Below are 19,111 nucleotides of genomic sequence, written 5' to 3'. Positions count from 1 at the left end.
TCGAGATGTCTCTTGAACTTCTTTGGCACCATTTGCGCGTTTGACATTTTTCGCTGCAGATAAGTGGTTCAGGTGTGGGACAGCTGGCTTACAGCCTTTAGTGGATAAGGGAATGTATTTTACTTCTTTTGGCCACTAATCTGAGTCATTATTTTTTAGCGCTGTGCATCCAGAAATGTGAGTACTGGAAGATGTATTGGGTTGCTATGACAACCGGCAACTGTGAAACTGCCCTACCAGCTGCATATTTAGCAGGGTTTTTAATGATGGCTTAGATATTTATTTTTCCGATTTGATACGCATGATATTATCTTAGTAACTGTTCATTTAAACGTTGGCTCATTATTTTATGTGATGAAATGTTATTGAAAATCTAAATATAAAAATTCTTGTGGCATCCTCAAGGCACCACCTCTGGAACCACTGTAGTATGTGTACTACTTATTAAGGACTGTACTGTACTTTCTTTTGTTTGTTTTTGAATGGCAGATCTCTAAAATACCCACCAGATGTTTGTTCACTAATCCTCTGATGTGAATAGAGCTCAGAATGTAAAAGGCACTTCACTTTACCAAGAATTCAGATTATGTTATTACTGAACTGTTAACCTTCACGCCGACAAACTGACCTGGGACAGATAAAATAAAATACAAGATTTATTTGTACGTGTGAAGGAGATTCTCAGAATTCTGAGCGTGTACATGGGAACACACATCTTTTTGTCTATCTTGAATCAGAAAACATTCAGGAGGACATGACAGAGCAGTTCAATAATTGGGTAGCATCAGCAAAAGTTGTTAGTGGTTTTCAATTGGCCAGCTAATGTTGGCTGTCTTGCATACCAAAAACACAGATACACAAATACTCACACAAGCAGACTAGTGTTCAAATTATATTGTGGGTGATGGTGGATGGTGTTTTATTTAAAAATATAATAATAATTTGGGCTGTCAAACGATGCATTTTTTTAATCGCGATTAATCACTGAATTTCTATAATTAATCGCGATTAATCGCATATTTTATCACATGATTAAAATTATTTTGCATTTCAGAACAGTTTTTAAGTACATATTAACAATCGCAAGCAATTCTTACCAGTGTATCTTGATTGGAAATCAAATGAATGCAAAGAAAGTTACTTTATGAACTTGATTTTAAGATTTGTAATTATTTATTTACTGTGTAAACAAAAGAAAAATGTGTGAATCTGTCATTATTGCACAATTCCTCCAAGTACCTAACTAAAACACTAAAAATCCCTATCCTTACCAGAGTCAATATAGTGTTTAGTAACTCCTAAATAATGTTGATTACTCACTGACGTCCAGTGATCACCGGTTAATGAGACAGCGTTTGCAGCATCTTGCAGCAGTTCCAGTGTGGCTGCTTTCTTCGTGTCATACAGGCTGTGTATCTGTGAAAACTACTGTCCCCCTCGACGGCAATGAGACAGGTCAGAACATGCCAACCGTAGTACGTCTTTAAGACCCGAGTCCTCTACGATGCTGACAGGTCTGCAGTTAGTTGCCACCCGTTTCGCAAGAGCTGTAGTAATTTTTTGGGATTTGGTTTCATCCGCAGGTCGGCAAGTAGCACTCTCCAAAATACTGCTTTGCCTGAGTGGGTAGCATGCTAGCGGGTAGCATCACGTTAACTGTACTACTATGCTTAGCTCGTAGGTGGTAGCTCAAGCTTGACGTTCGGTGATATTTTAATTCGGCTTTACACAATGTGCATATGGCTTTCGACTTGTCTACGAGCCGTCTGGGAGTTTTGGAAAATAAAAAGCTCCATTCAGAACTGTGTTGCTGCTGTGTTTCTCCATCATGCCTGCAGCCTGCAGCAGCAGGATGTGTTACGAGGAAGTGGCAGCTTGATGATAAGTAACGGTGCTGCAAAGGGTCAAAATAGTAGCCTGTTAGGCACGACGCAAAGCCCAGTGAAGTATAAAATAAATTAATAAAGTATGCTGCAGTCCTGGGGGGCGAAAATGCCTTGTTGATGCTAAAGGTCAGAGGAGAATGGGCCGACTGATTCCAGCTGATAGGAGATCAACTTTGACTCAAATAACCACTCGTTACGACCGAGGTTTACAGCAAAGCATTTGTGAAGCCACAACACGAACAACCTTGAGGTGGATGGGCTACACCTGCAGAAGACCCCACCGGGTACCACTCATCTCCACTAAAAATAGGAACATGAGGCTACAATTTGCACAAGCTCACCAAAATTGGACAGTTGAAGACTGGAAAAATGTTGCCTGGTCTGATGAGTCTCGATTTCTGTTGAGACATTCAGATGGTAGAGTCAGAATTTGGCGTAAACAGAATGAGAACATGGATCCGTCATGCCTTGTTACCACTGGGCAGGATGGTGGTGGTGGTGGTGTAATGGTGTGGGGAATGTTTTCTTGGCACACTTTAGGCCCCTTAGTACCAACTGAGCACCATTTAAATGCCACAGCCTACCTGAGCATTGTTTCTGACCATGTCCATCCCTTTATGACCACCATGTACACATCCTCTGATGGCTACTTCCAGCAGGATAATGCACCATGTCACAAAGCTCGAATCATTTCAAATTGGTTTTCTGAACATGACAATGAGTTCACTGTAGTAAAATGGCCCCCACAGTCCCCAGATCTCAACCCAATAGAACATCTTTGGGATGTGGTGGAACGGGAGCTTCGTGCCCTGGATGTTCATCCCACAAATCTCCATCAACTGCAAGATGCTATCCTATCAATATGGGCCAACATTTCTAAAGAATGCTTCCAGCACCTAGTTGAATCAATGCCACGAAGAATTAAGGCAGTTCTGAAGGCGAAAGGGGGTCAAACACGGTATTAGCATGGTGTTCCTAATAATCCTTTAGGTGAGTGTATATATATATGTATATATATATATATATATATATATATATATATATATATATAATTTGCCTATTAGTTGTATTACTTGAAATTCCCTTAAGAATTGGGTCGTTTTGGATCTTTTGATTGGTTAATGTTGGGTTATTTCTGTTATGGTTTTGCTCATGTGAGCAGTTGATGTGTCAAAAAAGAAGATTAAATATCCATGTTATCATTATGGGTTGTCTGTGGCACTACTTCATTTCAAGTCTGGCTGTAACACCACAAAGTGTAGAACAAGTTGGTGGGTGAATACTTTTTAGGTACTGTGTGTGTGTGTGTGTGTGTGTGTGTGTGTGTGTGTGTGTGTGTGTGTGTGTGTGTGTGTGTGTGTGTGTGTGTGTGCAGAAGAGAGATGAGATGAGGGGTAGAGCTGGAGCTGCAGCTGAGAGGCTTCTTAATTGATTTCACAGGGAGAGGAGCGGGGGTGGGGCACATGCAGAATGTGGGGGGCCTTAATTATTAATGACAGAATCTGCAGATGAAACAGAGGGACAGCAAGCCACTTTACATAACAGTGCAGCGGTGCAACAGTGCAAGCAGTTTTCTTTCTCTCTCTGTCTCTTTTTCGCGCTTCATCCAACACGGCCCATCAAGCCCGATGCTGTGTGTAGAGTTGCCACCATCTTTCTTGCTGCTGTCTCTCATTGTATGTAATGGATGCACTTCATTTTCCTACCCTGATGTTCATGAAGATTTTCTCCCGCTATGAATCCGGCTACTTCCTCTTGCTTCCTATGTAATACTCTACAATTGCTCCTCCTCCAACATATATGCATTATTGAAAGCACTCACACTGTAAGGCCTTGAAGGCCCCATTTGCTGTTAGCAAAAGTATGTCGTGGGGGGGGGATTGGTGCTGAACTGAGAGAGAATAAGTCTTTTCTGTTGAAGCTATATCTGCTGTATGTGGTCTGTGTAGGCCTGTTCCAGAGGGCCATCGCTCAGAGTGGCTCAGCCATCTCCAGCTGGGCAGTCAACTACCGACCGATGATGTACACCAAGATCTTGGCCAGGAAGGTCGGCTGCACTCTGGGGGACATGGCTGAGTTGGTGGAATGCCTGAGGAGGAAGAGTTTCCGGGAGTTAGTGGACCAAGACATCCAGCCTGCACGCTACCACATCGCCTTCGGACCTGTGGTAGATGGGGACGTGGTGCCCGACGACCCTGAGATCCTCATGCAGCAGGTCAGAGCTGGTTTCACTGGATGTCATCCAGTGAATGATCGCATTGTTTGTCTTGATCATTTCTTTGCATTTTGTGGGTGAATTACTGCTGCATTCTGTGTAGGGGTGTAACAATACATCGATATATCGATTCAATGATCCACGATCCCATATTATCGGTGCTTATCTATTGGTATCTATTCTAAATGTTCCTAGATTTCTTTTTGTCCAATTATTTTTTCTCATTTTAATGCTCTTATCAACATGGAAAAGTGGATCGGCTTGCTTTGTGCTTTTGTCGCCTGGCTTTGACGAGGGGGCGGAGAATTCGCATCACCTGTGTGCTTGGCCATCAAGTGGTATTTCAGACTGGACGTGCTGCGATGATAGCTCAGTTCACAACGACAAAACACACAGATCACTTTGGTATTGTCAATGGAACCATTTGGCAACTTTTTAAAAGTAAACTTTCCATTCAGAATCTTATTGGCATCCATTTCGGGTCTCGCGCTCGCCATCCACTCAAAACGTAACGTTAGCCTACTACTCTTTGGCCGGCTCGCAAGCTCAAACAAGTGTGTGCAGCGTGCCTGTTGTTTTGTTTCCGGTCTAGCTAGTGTGGTATTGTTTTTCTAACGTTACTAGTTGTTGCAACAGCATGTGAAAAAAACTACAAAGTTTGCTATGCCAAAAGGAACATTACGTTACAATGGGTTTGCGTTAATACCGTTAATAACGCGTTTAACTAACAGCACTAGAAAATATCGATACATATCGTCTGTAAGATGGCCCTTTACTTTAGAATTGTACTTTATTTTTATACTTTTTATTAAAGCTTTAGTGCGTAACTTTTTGAAAATAATAAACACCCATTACATTCAACCATTGTCAAATGAGTTGATACAAAGCTAATTAAGACTATCAGCTCCACACAACTCTCTCTGTATTTCTCAGTATGGCTATGTTCAGAAGATTGTGTCGTCTGGTGACTTTCCTGCACAGAAACTCAAGTGAAGATAATTACCTCTTCTGAAGAGTCCATCATGTTTTTTTAATCCTCCTGTCCTCCTTAGCTGCTAGCAACTGCATTGAGGAGGGGTGGGGGGGGCGTGTACGATTAGGTAAGGCTTGTATCATGTGGACGCGCCGACAGTGTTGTTGTCATTACTTAGACTTCCTCATGGGGGCGACAGAAACTACGCACTATAGCTTTAAAAAGAATAATTTGTTTTGTTTTTCATATTTTAGTTGCTTTTGTTTGTTGATGAATGAAACTGTTAAATTGGCATATGATATTGTTTCATTGAATCGAATCGAAATCGTATTGTGACAGACTTTAAGATATCAGCAAATATCGTATCGTTGACCAAAGGAAAGAATCAATATAATATCGTATCGTGATGAAACTTGTGATTTATACCCCTAATTCTGTGCTGTCACGTCATGTCATGCTGTGTGTGTTTGTCGTAACTCCAGGGTGAGTTCCTGAACTATGACATTTTGCTGGGCGTCAACCAGGGAGAGGGCCTGAAATTTGTGGATGACAGTGAAGGAGAAGACGGAATATCAGCAGCTTCGTTTGACTACACCATCTCCAACTTTGTGGACAATCTGTATGGATACCCTGATGGTCAGACCCTATTATGAATTCCTTTAAAGCTCTAATCTTTAACTTTCCACATGTTGTTGGGCTCTACAGCACCCAGAAGTACTTTAAATGATGTTCAAACTAGACTATGATCGGGCCCAAAAAATCAGTTCTGACACAATATGAACCCACATAGTTTCTGTCCAAGAAACTGTTGGACTGTTCTGACCCGAGCCCGATCCACCCAGCAGTCTTGGGCCTGAGCCCATTCAAAACTTGAACTTCCACTGCTCATTATCCATGCGTGTAAGTTGAATTGATATACAGAAGGTTGTGTTCATTCATGACATTCCACAGACTATGATGATGTTGGAAAATATGTGCAAAACCTGACCCGATTCAAGCCCGGGGAAATCTTTGAGAAATGACAGCCCCACCCGAACTCAGCGGGTTGGGCCCAATCGGGTTAGGGCAGAGAATCAATGCTGTGGTTCAAACTACAATGAAAATGGCAGAGGAAAATACTCAGATCCTTACGCAAAAGTAGCATTGCCACACTGTAAAAATAGTGTAGTGAATTGTACTTAAAGAGATACTACCAGTGCATAACACCGTAAAAGTACTCAGAGCAACTTACTGATGCATTAGTGAAAAAGTCACGGTGGAGCTAGGTTTAATTATTTACCATACTGTTGGGTAGTGTAATCTATTTCATTGCATTGTATTTAATACGCTCATAGCTATGAATGAATAAGGGAATGAACGAACAAATGAAAATGTAATTATTGTGTCATGCAACTATTCCCAGCCCGCACAAGCTTACAATGGGTTTACATGGGTTTTATATGAAAAGTCTTAATTTGTTAACTAGTAACTACATATGACTGTACAACTAATGTAGTGGACTAGAAAGCACATTTCCTCTTGAATTGTAGTGAAGTAGAAAGTACAAAGCAGCATACAATAGAAATACTCAAGTGAAGTAAAAGTACCTCAAATGTGTACTTACTTGTAAAGTACTTGAGTACTTGAGTAGTAGTGACTGCTGCAAAAGTGAGGGTCACATGATTGACCGAGGCGCTACAACTAGCGAGCTAATCTGCTAGCATGTTTACTGCCAGCTGTGGAGTGTGGTATTATTACAATGTTATCTTATTGATAAAATGGCTATGGGTTTGTGAATGCTGTTAAAAAAGCTAAGAGTTTTTACAATGTATATCTTTCAGTAGGAATTGATATTTATATATTTATTTGTTGCTACAGTAGCATTGAGATGTTTCCTCTTCATTATCTGATGTTTTTCCAGCCAGACATTCTGAACAGAGCTGGAGGACGTCTTGTGATGAGCTACAGACCCACACATTAGAAAATCTGAGGGGACATTTGGTGATAATAGAAGTGTAACACACAGAAAAGCTTTCATAATTTGATCAACTATATGTTTGAATTCAAATGACAGTTATAATATACTGCTATGACATAAATTTACAACATTTTAACCAAGTTACAGAAATGTTACAGCTAATGTTGCAGATAACCACGCACTGCGTACATGCTCACGTTTCTTTTTATTTCTTTGAAGGTAAAGACATTCTGAGGGAAACCATAAAATTCATGTACACAGACTGGGCTGACAGGGACAACAGTGACATGCGTAGGAAGACCCTCCTGGCTCTGTTCACGGACCATCAGTGGGTGGCCCCGGCTGTTGCCACTGCCAAACTGCACGCTGAGTTCCAGTCGCCTGTCTATTTCTATACCTTCCACCACCACTGTCAGACCGAGGCGAGGCCAGACTGGGCAGACGCAGCCCATGGAGATGAGATCCCATATGTGTTTGGGATTCCCATGGTGGGAGCCACTGACCTGTTTCCCTGTAACTTCTCCAAGAACGATGTAATGCTCAGTGCCGTAGTCATGACATACTGGACCAACTTTGCCAAGACAGGGTTAGTATAATGCCAAATGTAATCATAACTTTCTGATATTAAGTGCATTTATCTTATTAAAATGTAAACTAATACAGAGTGTGTACAGTTTACTGTACTTACAAGCTCATATTTAACACAGTGGTGAATTCACTTCCTGAAATAATCAGTTTATTGTCCCTCTATCCTTCTAGTGAAGTCCTACTATTTGTGGCCACAATAGAGACAGAGTGTCTTTCTCTGAAAGCTACGCCCACCAGAGGGGAAAACAACTCTTCGCTCTCCATTGACTTGTATTGCGCGAAGGCGCCTCCTCGTCAATTTTGTCTGCTATCAAACAACAGAAAAATGCCTGAAGGCTGCTGTGTGGTGATATTCACTACCAACAGGGTAAATAACCTGTGAATCTGAATAAACTGTGGATCCCACAGTCTCCCCATTCTCTCTGCTGATTCCTCTCGTCTGTATCCACTTTTGTCTTCATAAAACCTCAGTTTTTCGGTTTGGCAGCTTATAAAGTTATGGGTTCTTTACATTTTTGGTGGTGAATATCACCATTCAGCAGACTTGAGGCATTTTTCTGTTGTTTGCTAGCAGACGGAATTGACGAGGAGGCGCCTTCGCGCAATACAAGTCAATGAAAAGCGGAGAGTTCTTTTCCCCTGTGGCGGGGGCGGGACTTCAATGTGTTCGGTCTCTATTGTGGGCACATTGTTAGTCTGCTAAAGGTGAAGATAGCATTAGTGTTTCTAGTTTTGATTTGGAGATTTTCTCTTGGATGAAAGAATCTGTTTAGCTTGTTGTGGGTCTAAACATCTGGTTAGGGACTGAGTTGCACCGTGACACGCAGCACCTGCTCTTTCCGAGGCGTTCTTTCTGCTAAAATCCAAACCAGATTTTTACACAGGTGTTCACCTCAAATAGCACATAAGCTCTTGTGTTTCGGCATATTGAATTGCTGTATAATCGCAACACAGGTAACTATATGTTACAAACTTATTAGTGATCAATCATTTTTAACATATAAAAAATATTTTGATTCTGCTATTTCTCTCCTCCAGAGATCCTAACCTACCAGTTCCTCAGGACACCACATTCATCCACACCAAGCCCAACCGCTTTGAAGAGGTCATCTGGACCAAGTTCAGCTCCAAAGACAAGCAGTACTTGCATATCGGCCTGAAGCCTCGCGTCAGAGACAACTACCGGGCCAACAAGGTGGCCTTCTGGCTGGAGCTGGTGCCACATCTCCACAGCCTCCACAAGGAAATCATTAGCTCCATCACAACTCGACTGCCGCCCGGAGGCACCAACCGCTGGAAGGGCCCTCACAGCCCTGGCACCCGCTCCACACGGCATCCTGTAATCTCCACCTATCCGCCTGATCCTGAACCCTATGGTTCAGAGAGACCCCGATTTTCTCCCTTTCCCGATGAGACACGGGACTACTCCACCGAGCTGAGTGTGACGGTAGCTGTGGGCGCCTCGCTTCTTTTCCTGAACGTGCTGGCCTTTGCCGCGCTTTACTACAAACGGGATAAGCGCCATGAACTCATGCAGAGACGCCACCGCCGACTGTCCCCGCAGCGTGTCACGACGATGGGCATGGGCGTCGGCATGGGAGTAGTAGGGGCCCCGCCGCACAATGACCTGGCGCTGAGTCAGGAGGAGGAGCTAATGTCGCTGCAGATGAAGCAGCAGAGAGTGGAGCTGGAGCACGGCACACCCCTCCCTTCCCGCGGCATCCACGGCGACCTGGAACCTCTGCGGCCCCCTGTGTGCCCACCTGACTACACGCTGGCCCTGCGGCGGGCGCCGGAGGATGTGCCACTGATGACAGCCAATACCATCACCATGATCCCGAGCACCATCAGCAGCATGCAGCCCCTCCACCCCTTCAACACTTATCCCCCTGTCCCGGCCCCCTCCACTACACCTGTCCCCAGCCACAGCAACAATGCCCTGCCACATCAACACTCCACCACCCGTGTATAGGACCAGGCACAACCTCTGCTACCCCACTCTGGGCTTACAGAGACGCACCACACAAACTGTTCCATACAAACTCCACTCTCACCACCCTCTATTCTTCTTCACTATATCTTTGTCTTTTCTCATGAAGCCCTCAAATAAAGCTGCAGTTTGTAAGATTTTAAGCAGTGAAATACCTCTAAAATGTAATCATAAATCAATGAGGAGATGATTTAAAAAAAGCTCCACCTGTCATCATAGGTGCATACTGCTTTGCCGCGTTAAAGCTCTTTCAATATCTCGTGCTTAGGTGAGCCACCAAACGCAGCTTTAAGCTTGTAGCTCTCTCTCAAAGAGGCATTGAGCTAATCACTATCAGCCAGACATCCTATGCGTAGCTTGGTTGTTTTGCGCATGTGTTGTTGTGTCAGTGTAAAACTATGTTTGACATAGAATACATATATTCATTTCCATTCATTTAGTGAAAAAGATAATACAGTAGCGAGCAGCTTTAAACCAGGCAACATATGCCCCAACAAGCTGTCTTTCATAAAGCGGTGATTTTTTGAAACTTACAAATTGCAGCTTTAAAGGCCCAATCTGGAAGTGAAATTTGGCACCCTGTGTTGAGCACTATGTCCCAACAGCTGTCCCTGTATTCTATTTCTGGAGGCTTTTGTTAAGTGTGAACTGTATTGACAGCACTGGAAGTACAAGGATGAGCTATTTGACATTTAAGCATGAGTTTTTCATACATTGTAACTTTATTTCTTATGTTATTACAAATTGATGTACCTGTTTTCTGTTATGATGTGACCTAAATCCCATCAAAAGTCCTGCTTTTAAAAAATGAAAAAATAATCTGTATACTCACAAATGCTGCTTTCAAACATTTCCAGATTGGGGCTTCAACTGTTGGGCGGTACAGGAAATAACTGAATCATACTCTGTGGGATGCAACCTGGAATCCAGGCTGCCCATTAGAAGTCGCTGCATCTCGGCCACACAGGCTCTAATCATGTCCATTACTTTATTTGTTTCTCACTCATTATCTCTGTCTGTAGCCCCATCTCAGCCCATTTAACTGCTTCTCTCTTTTCGCTGCCTCACACTCTTTCTCTCTCTCTGCATCTGCCCTTGTAGCTCTTTTTATTAAACCATTGACATAATCCATTTCCATCTCCACGTCTCTCCTCTTTCTCACAATCACTTCTAGACTCTTTTTTCCTTTTGGAGTCTTTTATACAAAAACACAAATGTAAATGATGTATTATTAATAAATTGTAAGGATATGAATGAAAAAAAAAAAAAGATATTCTGATATCTCGTTTTTACCAGCATTCTTGGTGCCAAGTACTGTGATAAAGTTCCTCTTTCACTGGCGTCCAGTGGACCGCCTGGAGAGGTCCATCCTGACTGTATCTTACAAAAGGAATTACCATCATAAAAAGTGCCAACCCCTTCATCTTTCTTTTTGATCCACACACTTTTATTTTCTTTTAAATTGCACTCAGTGTTGCACTGTGGCTGGTCTCTTCTTTAAAAGGGAAATCAGATTCAATATTTCCTCGTTTAAAAAAAAAAAAAAAAAAAAAGAATATAAAGTTTTATTAACTACTTTGCTGTCTGGGATATTTGCATGATGGTTTTTTTTTATAAAGTGTGGACAGAGAAGTTTGTTTGTAATTTTGATGATTTGCCTTGTTCTGCATTGATTTTATTTTATTTTGAAAATCATTTTCATTTTCTATTTTAATATCAGCTGCACTTTGTGGTACTTCAAAAAGGTATTAAAGTATTAAGAGATGAATATTGTGTAAAACTATGATTATAACAAAGAGAGTAAATATTTCCTCTTTATTTTTGTTCATTTCCTAACACTGAGGCTGTGCCGCAAAACTACCAGAGAGACTGATGAAAGCCTTTTTCTTTCCTCCCTCTTTTGCTCTGTTCCTCTTTATCTTTTGCAACTGTTCAAGTTTGCAGTCACTGTCTCTCAATCTCACCTGAAGATAGCACTTTTTAAGTAACAAAAAAAAAAGAAGCAACTACTTTACATGAATAGTCTAAATAAGGTTTTTGTCTGTGACTGACATTAACCACATGCTTCAAAGACTGCCTGACAGTTATTCTTTTCGTCTGCTCTTTTGTTTCATGATTCTCCCTTCTGCAAGGTGGGAGAAAGGATAAGATATATTTATGACGGTCAAAAGGTGAGAAAGCCTTGTACGCGCGTTTCACATCTTTCGCACAACTGAACACTCTGGACAATTCTGAGAAGGAAAAAAAACAGTGACATTAGGACAACACTGGACAAATGCCGGCAGTTATTCAATGGTGATGACGAAATAGCTCGTCAGCTACGGTATGATCTGTCAATGCACAGAGGATGCATTCTAAAAACCTGATTTAAAAAAAATCTTTAATGACAGACATTACTCATACACCATATACCACAAAAGCAAAGCGGGCGGGATTAATTCTCCCCTCCTTGTTATGTTCTGTATCCTGTCTGCTTAGGATAACAACACTCTGGAGCCAGACTGCCATCCCTCACACTGGACAGGAGCGAGCTGCGAGGACAAAAGACAAAAACCAACACATGAAACAAACTGTACATTTTTTAAAGTGTAAGAGAACAAACTGGAATTTGTAAATATTATGTTTGTCGTTTGGTTTGAGTGATTGGCCGGATCTTTTCTTTGTGACAACAGGTGCAAGTTTAGGTGACTTACGTGATTTTAGCATTCATGCGTATGTTTGATTCTCCTTCATTTCCTAGATCTCCAGGGCAAATTCCAATAGGTTATGGGCACATGAGTACATCTTTGAACATGCGTGAATAATAATAATAATAATAATAATAACATCACAAAAAAATCACAGCATAGTAGAGGTAAACATAAACACGGAAAGGGATGCTTACGGCTCAGGTTAGCCTAGATATTGTGGTGTTAAAAATGATCTTACTGCATTTCTGACTGTATGTCTAAAGCATAACGTACACACCTGGCACTATCCCATCAATCATGAAGGCAGCTTTTGAGTGAAATGAGTCCTTTCATTGGTTAAAAAGCCAAAGAGCAGCTGCAGAGAACAGATGAAGGAAGGGAAAACAGGGATGTTTCGAGAAATGAGGCAGAAAAACGAGATAGGGCGGATGTTTCAAATGTGCTCAAAACAAACCACAAATCAAGGAATTTTACTTGCAATGCTGTTGGATTTAATTGTTAGTGTCTCACATTGTCTTGAGCGTTGTCATACAGAACAACCTGTTATTAGGAGGTTGTGAAATCCTTTGTACTCGTTTGGTCTTATTTCAGACTAATCATGGTGGTTGTTTTGCTACCTTTTGCAATTTTGTCCACACATTCTGTTTATGGGATTATTGGCACAGCTGTTTGATGTGAGTTTGAGTTGCCCACGCTTCTAAAAACAGCATTACAAAGATAGTTTGGACAGCCAACAGATAATGGAAGCACACTCACCAAGTTTACATGTTTACACTACAGTTTTGATGTTGGCTTAAAAGGTAAGGACAAAATATATATAAAAATAATAAAAAGCATTACAAGGATCCAAATATTGTCTTATTAAAACATGTATTGCTGGAATGGTAAAGTGAAGGCTTGCACCTGTTTGTCTGTTTCATTTAGTCTGATTCAGTAACCTGCTTGAAGCTCAAGATACTGTGAGAGAGCATAATGACCAGGAGTTGAAAGAATTAAAATTAATATTTCTATTTCAAATAGAGGCTATTACACACTGTATGTTGTGTATCTGAACTGGAAAACATTAAAAGACATTCTTAAACAAAAGATTTTGCCATCATTTGTGTCACATTGTCAGGGATGCAATATTAAAGCTGTAATAGGCCCTACATTTTATAGCCACGAGGGGGCAGGAGAACCCCACTACAAGTTGGTACGCTACACACAATCCGGAGCACTCTGATGTTGTTGTAGCTAACCTGTTAGTTTATTTATTTACACAACCAAGACGTGCGAGCAACTTAAACTTTAATTTCGAGTCCCGTTGCTGGCCACCAATACACACTTACCTTTAACCTCTGGTTTGGTCACCAACTCCTGGGAAAAATACCTCGGTCTTTAGTTAAGCTAGCTGCTATGTTGACTCGTTTCACCAGCTAGCTAGCTTAGTTGCTAACTTGAGTATTTGGTAGCTTACAGTCGGGATATCAAAATCGTTTTGCTTATATTGCTGGCCGTTTTTGTGAGCGACTTTGACTGACAGTATTTAAAACATTTAACGTTAGGCCTATTATTGGAGAATTGAGAGAAGTGATGTTTTTTTGTTTTCAGTTTTTAAGAAAGAGGAAACTGATGGTTGTAGCTGTGGCTGCTCAGAGATAGAACCATGGTGTTCATTGCTGTAATACTGTGACTTTGAGGACATCATAAACGTGTTGCTTTTTAGCATATAGGCTAGCTTTCACCACAGAATGTATCCTCCTAAAGCTCAGCTTCCCATGATTTCATTTTCTAAATCCACACAAACTGAGTGTTGACTTTCATTCCATGAGGTCTTAAAGTTATCCAGAGGATTTGAATTTTAAAGCCTAAAATAACAGCACCAGTTCCGTGACTGTCCTCTGATCTGTGTTTATTCAGCTGCTGTACTCAATAAATCAATATTATAGCAAATATACCGGAGCAGACTTATGCACTGGTGCTGTTGGATGATACATTTGTGCTAATGCATGGCTTTCCATTCATTCAAGCCCTAATGTGGGAATAATTAAAGTGTTCATATTATGCTCATTTTCAGGTTAATTTAGAGGTTATATCACAATAGGTGTACATGGTTTAATTTAAAAAAAACACCACCACCATATTTTTGTTGTACTGCACATTGCTGCGGCTCCTCTTTTCACCCTGTGTGTTGAGCTCTCTGTTTTAGCTACAGAGTGAGGCATCTCACTTCTGTTCCATCTTTGTTGGCAGTCGCACACGTGCAGTAGCTAGGTAAGGACTACTACCCAGTCAGAAGCAGAATATGAGGGCGTGCCATGCTAGCAGCTAGGTGAGCATTATAACGTGTGTTACAAAGTGATGCACGTTCGTCACGGAAGTAAAGGCTGGACTACAATAGAGCTGTTGGTGAACAATGTTTTCGGTTGGAGATGGTAAGTGCCTTAGGGTGGAAAACAGTAAAGACAGATAATTTCAATAAGCAAACCCTGCCTGCAGCTATGTTTTTTGGAAATTCTTTTTGGATTAATGCACAATAAAAGTTGAAAAATGTACAATGCATCAGTTTTTTAAAAACGTTTCTATAGTTTTTAATAGTTTTTTTTCATATCTGGAATATTAAATCCTTACTTATGGTTTAGAATATCAGGCATGACTTATTGCTGCAATAATAAGCAAGTTATCACCTACGCTGTGTCTAATAACTTTGATGTGTGCACTGTATTAATCAAAATCATCTCTGTTATTTCTTCAGCAGAGTCATCATACAGTAAATAGATTGCAAAATTGTTTAGATGAATGATGTTTACGGTAATGTCATAGTATTTTTCTTTTGCCCTCAACCCAATTACCTTTGCGGATCATTTACACTGTTGGTTTAGCTGTAAGCAGTGATCACAGGAAATACTTTCCCTCTGTCACTAGATGGCAGTATGCAGCTTTAATGTGTAGAAAAGGCTTGCTGCATCAGAAAATGACTGCCTCTGAGATGTTATACAGTCTATGCTTCTAACCCAAATGAACTATAGCCTCTGTTGAGACATTCTAAATTATTTTGGGATGATGGCTGATGAAGCACTAACAGCTCAGAAAGCATCTTCCTCTTTAGAATTGCAAATAGAAACGTCATTATCAATTTAAAGAAGCTATCTATATTACATGAAAGCAAAAAAAAAAATTAAAAATTAGGCCTATATGATGTTCACACATGTAATTGAACATTTGTAATGTGTCATTTAATACACAAATGTTCTCACTGTCTTTTAAATAATTTAGATTGTAAGTTTGGAAGGTTTCTCAATGTTCTTGTGTTGGTTTTTTAGGTTTTCTTACTTTCTTATATAACTTATAACTATGGATATTTTTTCATATTCAAAAGACTTTTATCACAAGTAGGTTAAGTAAATGATTAAAAGGCACTAAAACCCATCAGATAGCCATAAAAGTAAAATCCAATTTCCATAACTGACCAAACATTTAAACTCACGAGTAGCCTATGATAAAATGATTTTTTTCTAAGCCTAACACAGCTTTACATAGACATGTTATGTTACAAGAATAAAGTAAATGATAAATAACACAATCACAGTTAATTAAGATATTTTATTGAATGAGCCAATTTGCATAACCTCCAACTCTGCATTTTGAATTTAGCATTAGAATAATTAAAAACCACGTAACACACAGGAGGTTTAAGCTCTCAGATAGTATGTTGGAGGTAAAGAGGGAGGGGTGAGGGAGAGATGCAGTTGTCATAGAAGATCTGAAGGTTCTGGTCAACATCCAAATTACTTTTCAGAAAGATCTCAAGTTCCTGGAGCGGCATCTCGTGCACGCTGTTGCCCTCTTTGGCGTTTTTGGCCAAGACTCCGTAGGTCGGGAAGCGGATGCGGACATCGTGCGGCGCGTTGCGGTCGTATTCAGTGCAGCAGTAAGCGGACCACACGTCTTCGGGGATGGCCACGCGGTCCTGGTTGTTTCGACGGATCATGTTGCCCCTGGTGGTCACTCCGGTCACGATGTAGGCCGTGCCGCGGCAGAAGTTGTTGAGGCGGACCCGGATCCGCTCCTCGTACTCACGCCAAGGCCCGATGTTGAACTCGCGGATCTCCGGGACCACGTTGGTCAAAGTGTAGGTGGCGGCGCGGTCGTGTGGCGTGGACTGGTGCTGGTCCGGGTTTAGGTGGCCTCTCTCATACAGGACCACGTCAGAGTAGTCATCCAGGACTGCCTGGCTGTCCTCAAACTTCATGTGCAGGTAGCCAGTGGGGAAGGGCTGCATGTTTCCATTCCCATCGACTTCTGCCAGCTGTTGAGACACGCAACATAGTTTTTTGTTATGCTGGGAAATAATAGGCTACATAAGCCAGTATTGTCTATGAATCATCTTTGCTTTAACAGTAGACCATGTGGCAGAATAATAAGTACATTTACTCAAGTACTGTACTTAAGTACAAATTTGAGTTACTTGTACTTTACTTGAGTCTTTTCTTTTCATGCCACTTTCTACTTCCACTACATTTCAAAAGGAAATATTGTACTTTTTACTCCACTACATTAATCTGACAGCTTTAGTTACTAGTTAGGCCTACTTTACAGATTAAGAGTTTTACAGACTAAACATAGTTTATAAAATACAATGTTTTATTATAATACTTTAAGAACATTTTCCTGATGATACTTCTACACTTTTACTAGTAATATTTTCAATGCAGGACTTTTACTTGTGACAGAGTATTTTTATAGTGTGGTATTAGTACTTTCACTTAGGCCTAAGTAAAGGAGCACTACTGGACACAGAACATTTTGTTATGCTGGGAAATAATACAAAGCCAGTATTGTTTATGAAGTATCTTTGCTTTTGGAGTAGACGTATTGCCTATTTCAGCTGCTGGCATCCTCTTTGAAAGAGATTTCATACTTTAGTGTGAGCTACCCCTTTTATGAATGAAGTTTTTAGCATTTTTGAAAAGCAAAATGAACTATTTACTCAAAGACAAGTCTCTGACCTGTGGCTCGTACATCCAAGGGTAGTCCACACGTCTGTCTCCCTCTGTTTTCTTGAAGGTATACGCTGAGTAAACTGGAATCCGCTTTTGTGGGTCATACAGGGTCACATAGCGAGGTCTGTCTGCGTAACGTTGGCAGATCCTCTTCAGTTTGGTGTCGGTGAACCCGCGTGGGGGTGTCCCCATGTACAGGGAGTCCTTGCACCTCTCTATGTGGTTAAAATCCTGAACCACCGTTGCTGACATTAGAGGCAGAAAACAGGCTAGCACAGGAACAAAAACTAAAGGTGTTAACATACTCATGGTGAAAAATGTCTTCTCAGTCTCTCCTACTGTGGCTTCTGCTAAGCAATGGCAGTAAATGTTTGCAGTTATGATTACGACAAATCAGATATGCAAAGCAAGGACAGTGTGACCAAAAGACAGGCCTCCTAACACGTAGGCGTAGATGTGCAGGTCATTGCTCTAACCTACAATTCGAAAATACTATAGTGAATAAAAAAAGCTGTTTCTTCTCCTGAATCATATCCTAATTATATATTTATTTTCGGTTTTACTGCTCTTTTTGAAGTAATGCTGTGCTAAACTTACGGATCTATTGAGGTGAAGCCCATCATCTCCTTGGCCGAATTGACAGCTTTGTCCCTGTGAGACAAAGTGCCCCCCCCCTGTGTGGTTTGATCCATGGGGTAGATAGCCATTAAATTATATTAATGGTGCAATCAAATGGTGTGGCAACAAGAGACTGGATCATTGACTCCTCGCAGGGTGCAAACAGCGATTTCAAAAGTCAAATTTTTACCATGTCATTATTTCACATATTCACCTTAGTACCTCAAGGAATTCATAACAAACACACCTATTCTGAGCAACTTGTGAAGGCCAAAAAAACTTCCCATTGCAAAAACATTTTGGCCTTGCCGGATCCCTTTTCTTCCTGCTGTAGAGGAACACATAAAAGTGCAGTGGTGGAGGAAGTATTCAGATCCTTTACTCAAGTAAAAGTACTAACACCACACTGAAAAAATACTCTGTTACATGTAAAAGTCGTGCATTGAAAATGTTACTTAAGTAAAAGTATGTAAGTATCATCAGGAAAATGTACTAAGTATTAAAAGTAAAAGTACTCGATGTCCTCACATTTTAGAAACTGGAAACGAAAAAAAAGCGTTGAAAGCGTCATGAAAGGGTCGAAAGCGTCAAAAAGAGCATTAAACGTGTCCAAAAAAGCATTAAAAGCGTCAAAAACAATGTTTAAAAGAATCAAAAAGAGCGTTAAAACGCTTCATTTCAGCTGTACTTGTTTGCCGTTATATCGTTGAGTAGTTTAATTTATAATAAAACATTGTATTTTATAAATACATGTGTTTTGTGTGCAAACATTCTTAAATTGTAAAGTAACTAGTAACTAAAGCTGTCAGATTAATGTAGTGGAGTAAAAAGTACAATATTTCACTCTGAAATGTAGTGGAGTAGAAGTAGAAAGTGGCATGAAATGAAAAGACTCAAGTAAAGTACAAGTACCTCGAATTTGTACTTAAGTACAGTACTTGAGTAAATGTACTTAGTTACATTTCACCACTGTATGAGTGCAATTCACTCTCAAAGAGTGTGGTGACGAGACACGGGACATTGAAATGGGACATTCAGAGACGTGCTAGCAATGTAATAGTAAAATGCAAAACTGGCTAATCTGTCTCAGTGCTGAACAAAAGGCCTACAGTGTGCTTCCAAGGTACTATGCTACTCTGCGTGAATGGTGGAGATAAAGCACGAGAGTTTAATTATACGACATAGCGACAAAGAGCCTATGTGCACAAATGC

The 19,111-nt window shown here is 40.7% G+C and overlaps 2 protein-coding genes across 4 annotated transcripts in view; one reads left to right on the top strand and one right to left on the bottom strand.

Annotated features, from left to right (window-relative positions):
- nlgn2b (neuroligin 2b) overlaps positions 1-13,385 on the top strand; it is a 156,845-nt gene extending 143,460 nt beyond the window's left edge. For all 3 annotated transcript variants that reach the window (XM_031319988.2, XM_031319987.2, XM_031319989.2), the window contains 4 exons: positions 3,836-4,101; positions 5,557-5,710; positions 7,251-7,617; positions 8,658-13,385. In XM_031319988.2, coding sequence (XP_031175848.1) covers positions 3,836-4,101; positions 5,557-5,710; positions 7,251-7,617; positions 8,658-9,591 — 1,721 coding nt within the window. In that variant the 3' untranslated portion in view covers positions 9,592-13,385. The remainder of the gene's footprint in view (positions 1-3,835; positions 4,102-5,556; positions 5,711-7,250; positions 7,618-8,657) is intronic.
- A 2,476-nt stretch (positions 13,386-15,861) lies between these two features.
- On the bottom strand, positions 15,862-17,635 carry LOC116065016 (endonuclease domain-containing 1 protein). Its single transcript, XM_031320468.2, has 2 exons — positions 17,288-17,635; positions 15,862-16,587 (listed from the first exon to the last, which is right to left on the bottom strand). The coding sequence occupies exons 1-2, from the start codon at positions 17,588-17,590 to the stop codon at positions 15,979-15,981; spliced, it is 912 nt and encodes a 303-aa protein (XP_031176328.1). The 5' UTR covers positions 17,591-17,635; the 3' UTR covers positions 15,862-15,978.
- Between the last annotated feature and the right edge of the window lie 1,476 nt (positions 17,636-19,111).

The sequence above is a fragment of the Sander lucioperca genome, chromosome 13 (genome assembly GCF_008315115.2).
Source record: "Sander lucioperca isolate FBNREF2018 chromosome 13, SLUC_FBN_1.2, whole genome shotgun sequence".
Taxonomy (NCBI): Eukaryota; Metazoa; Chordata; class Actinopteri; order Perciformes; family Percidae; genus Sander; species Sander lucioperca.
This window is presented reverse-complemented; position numbering and strand designations above follow the sequence as displayed.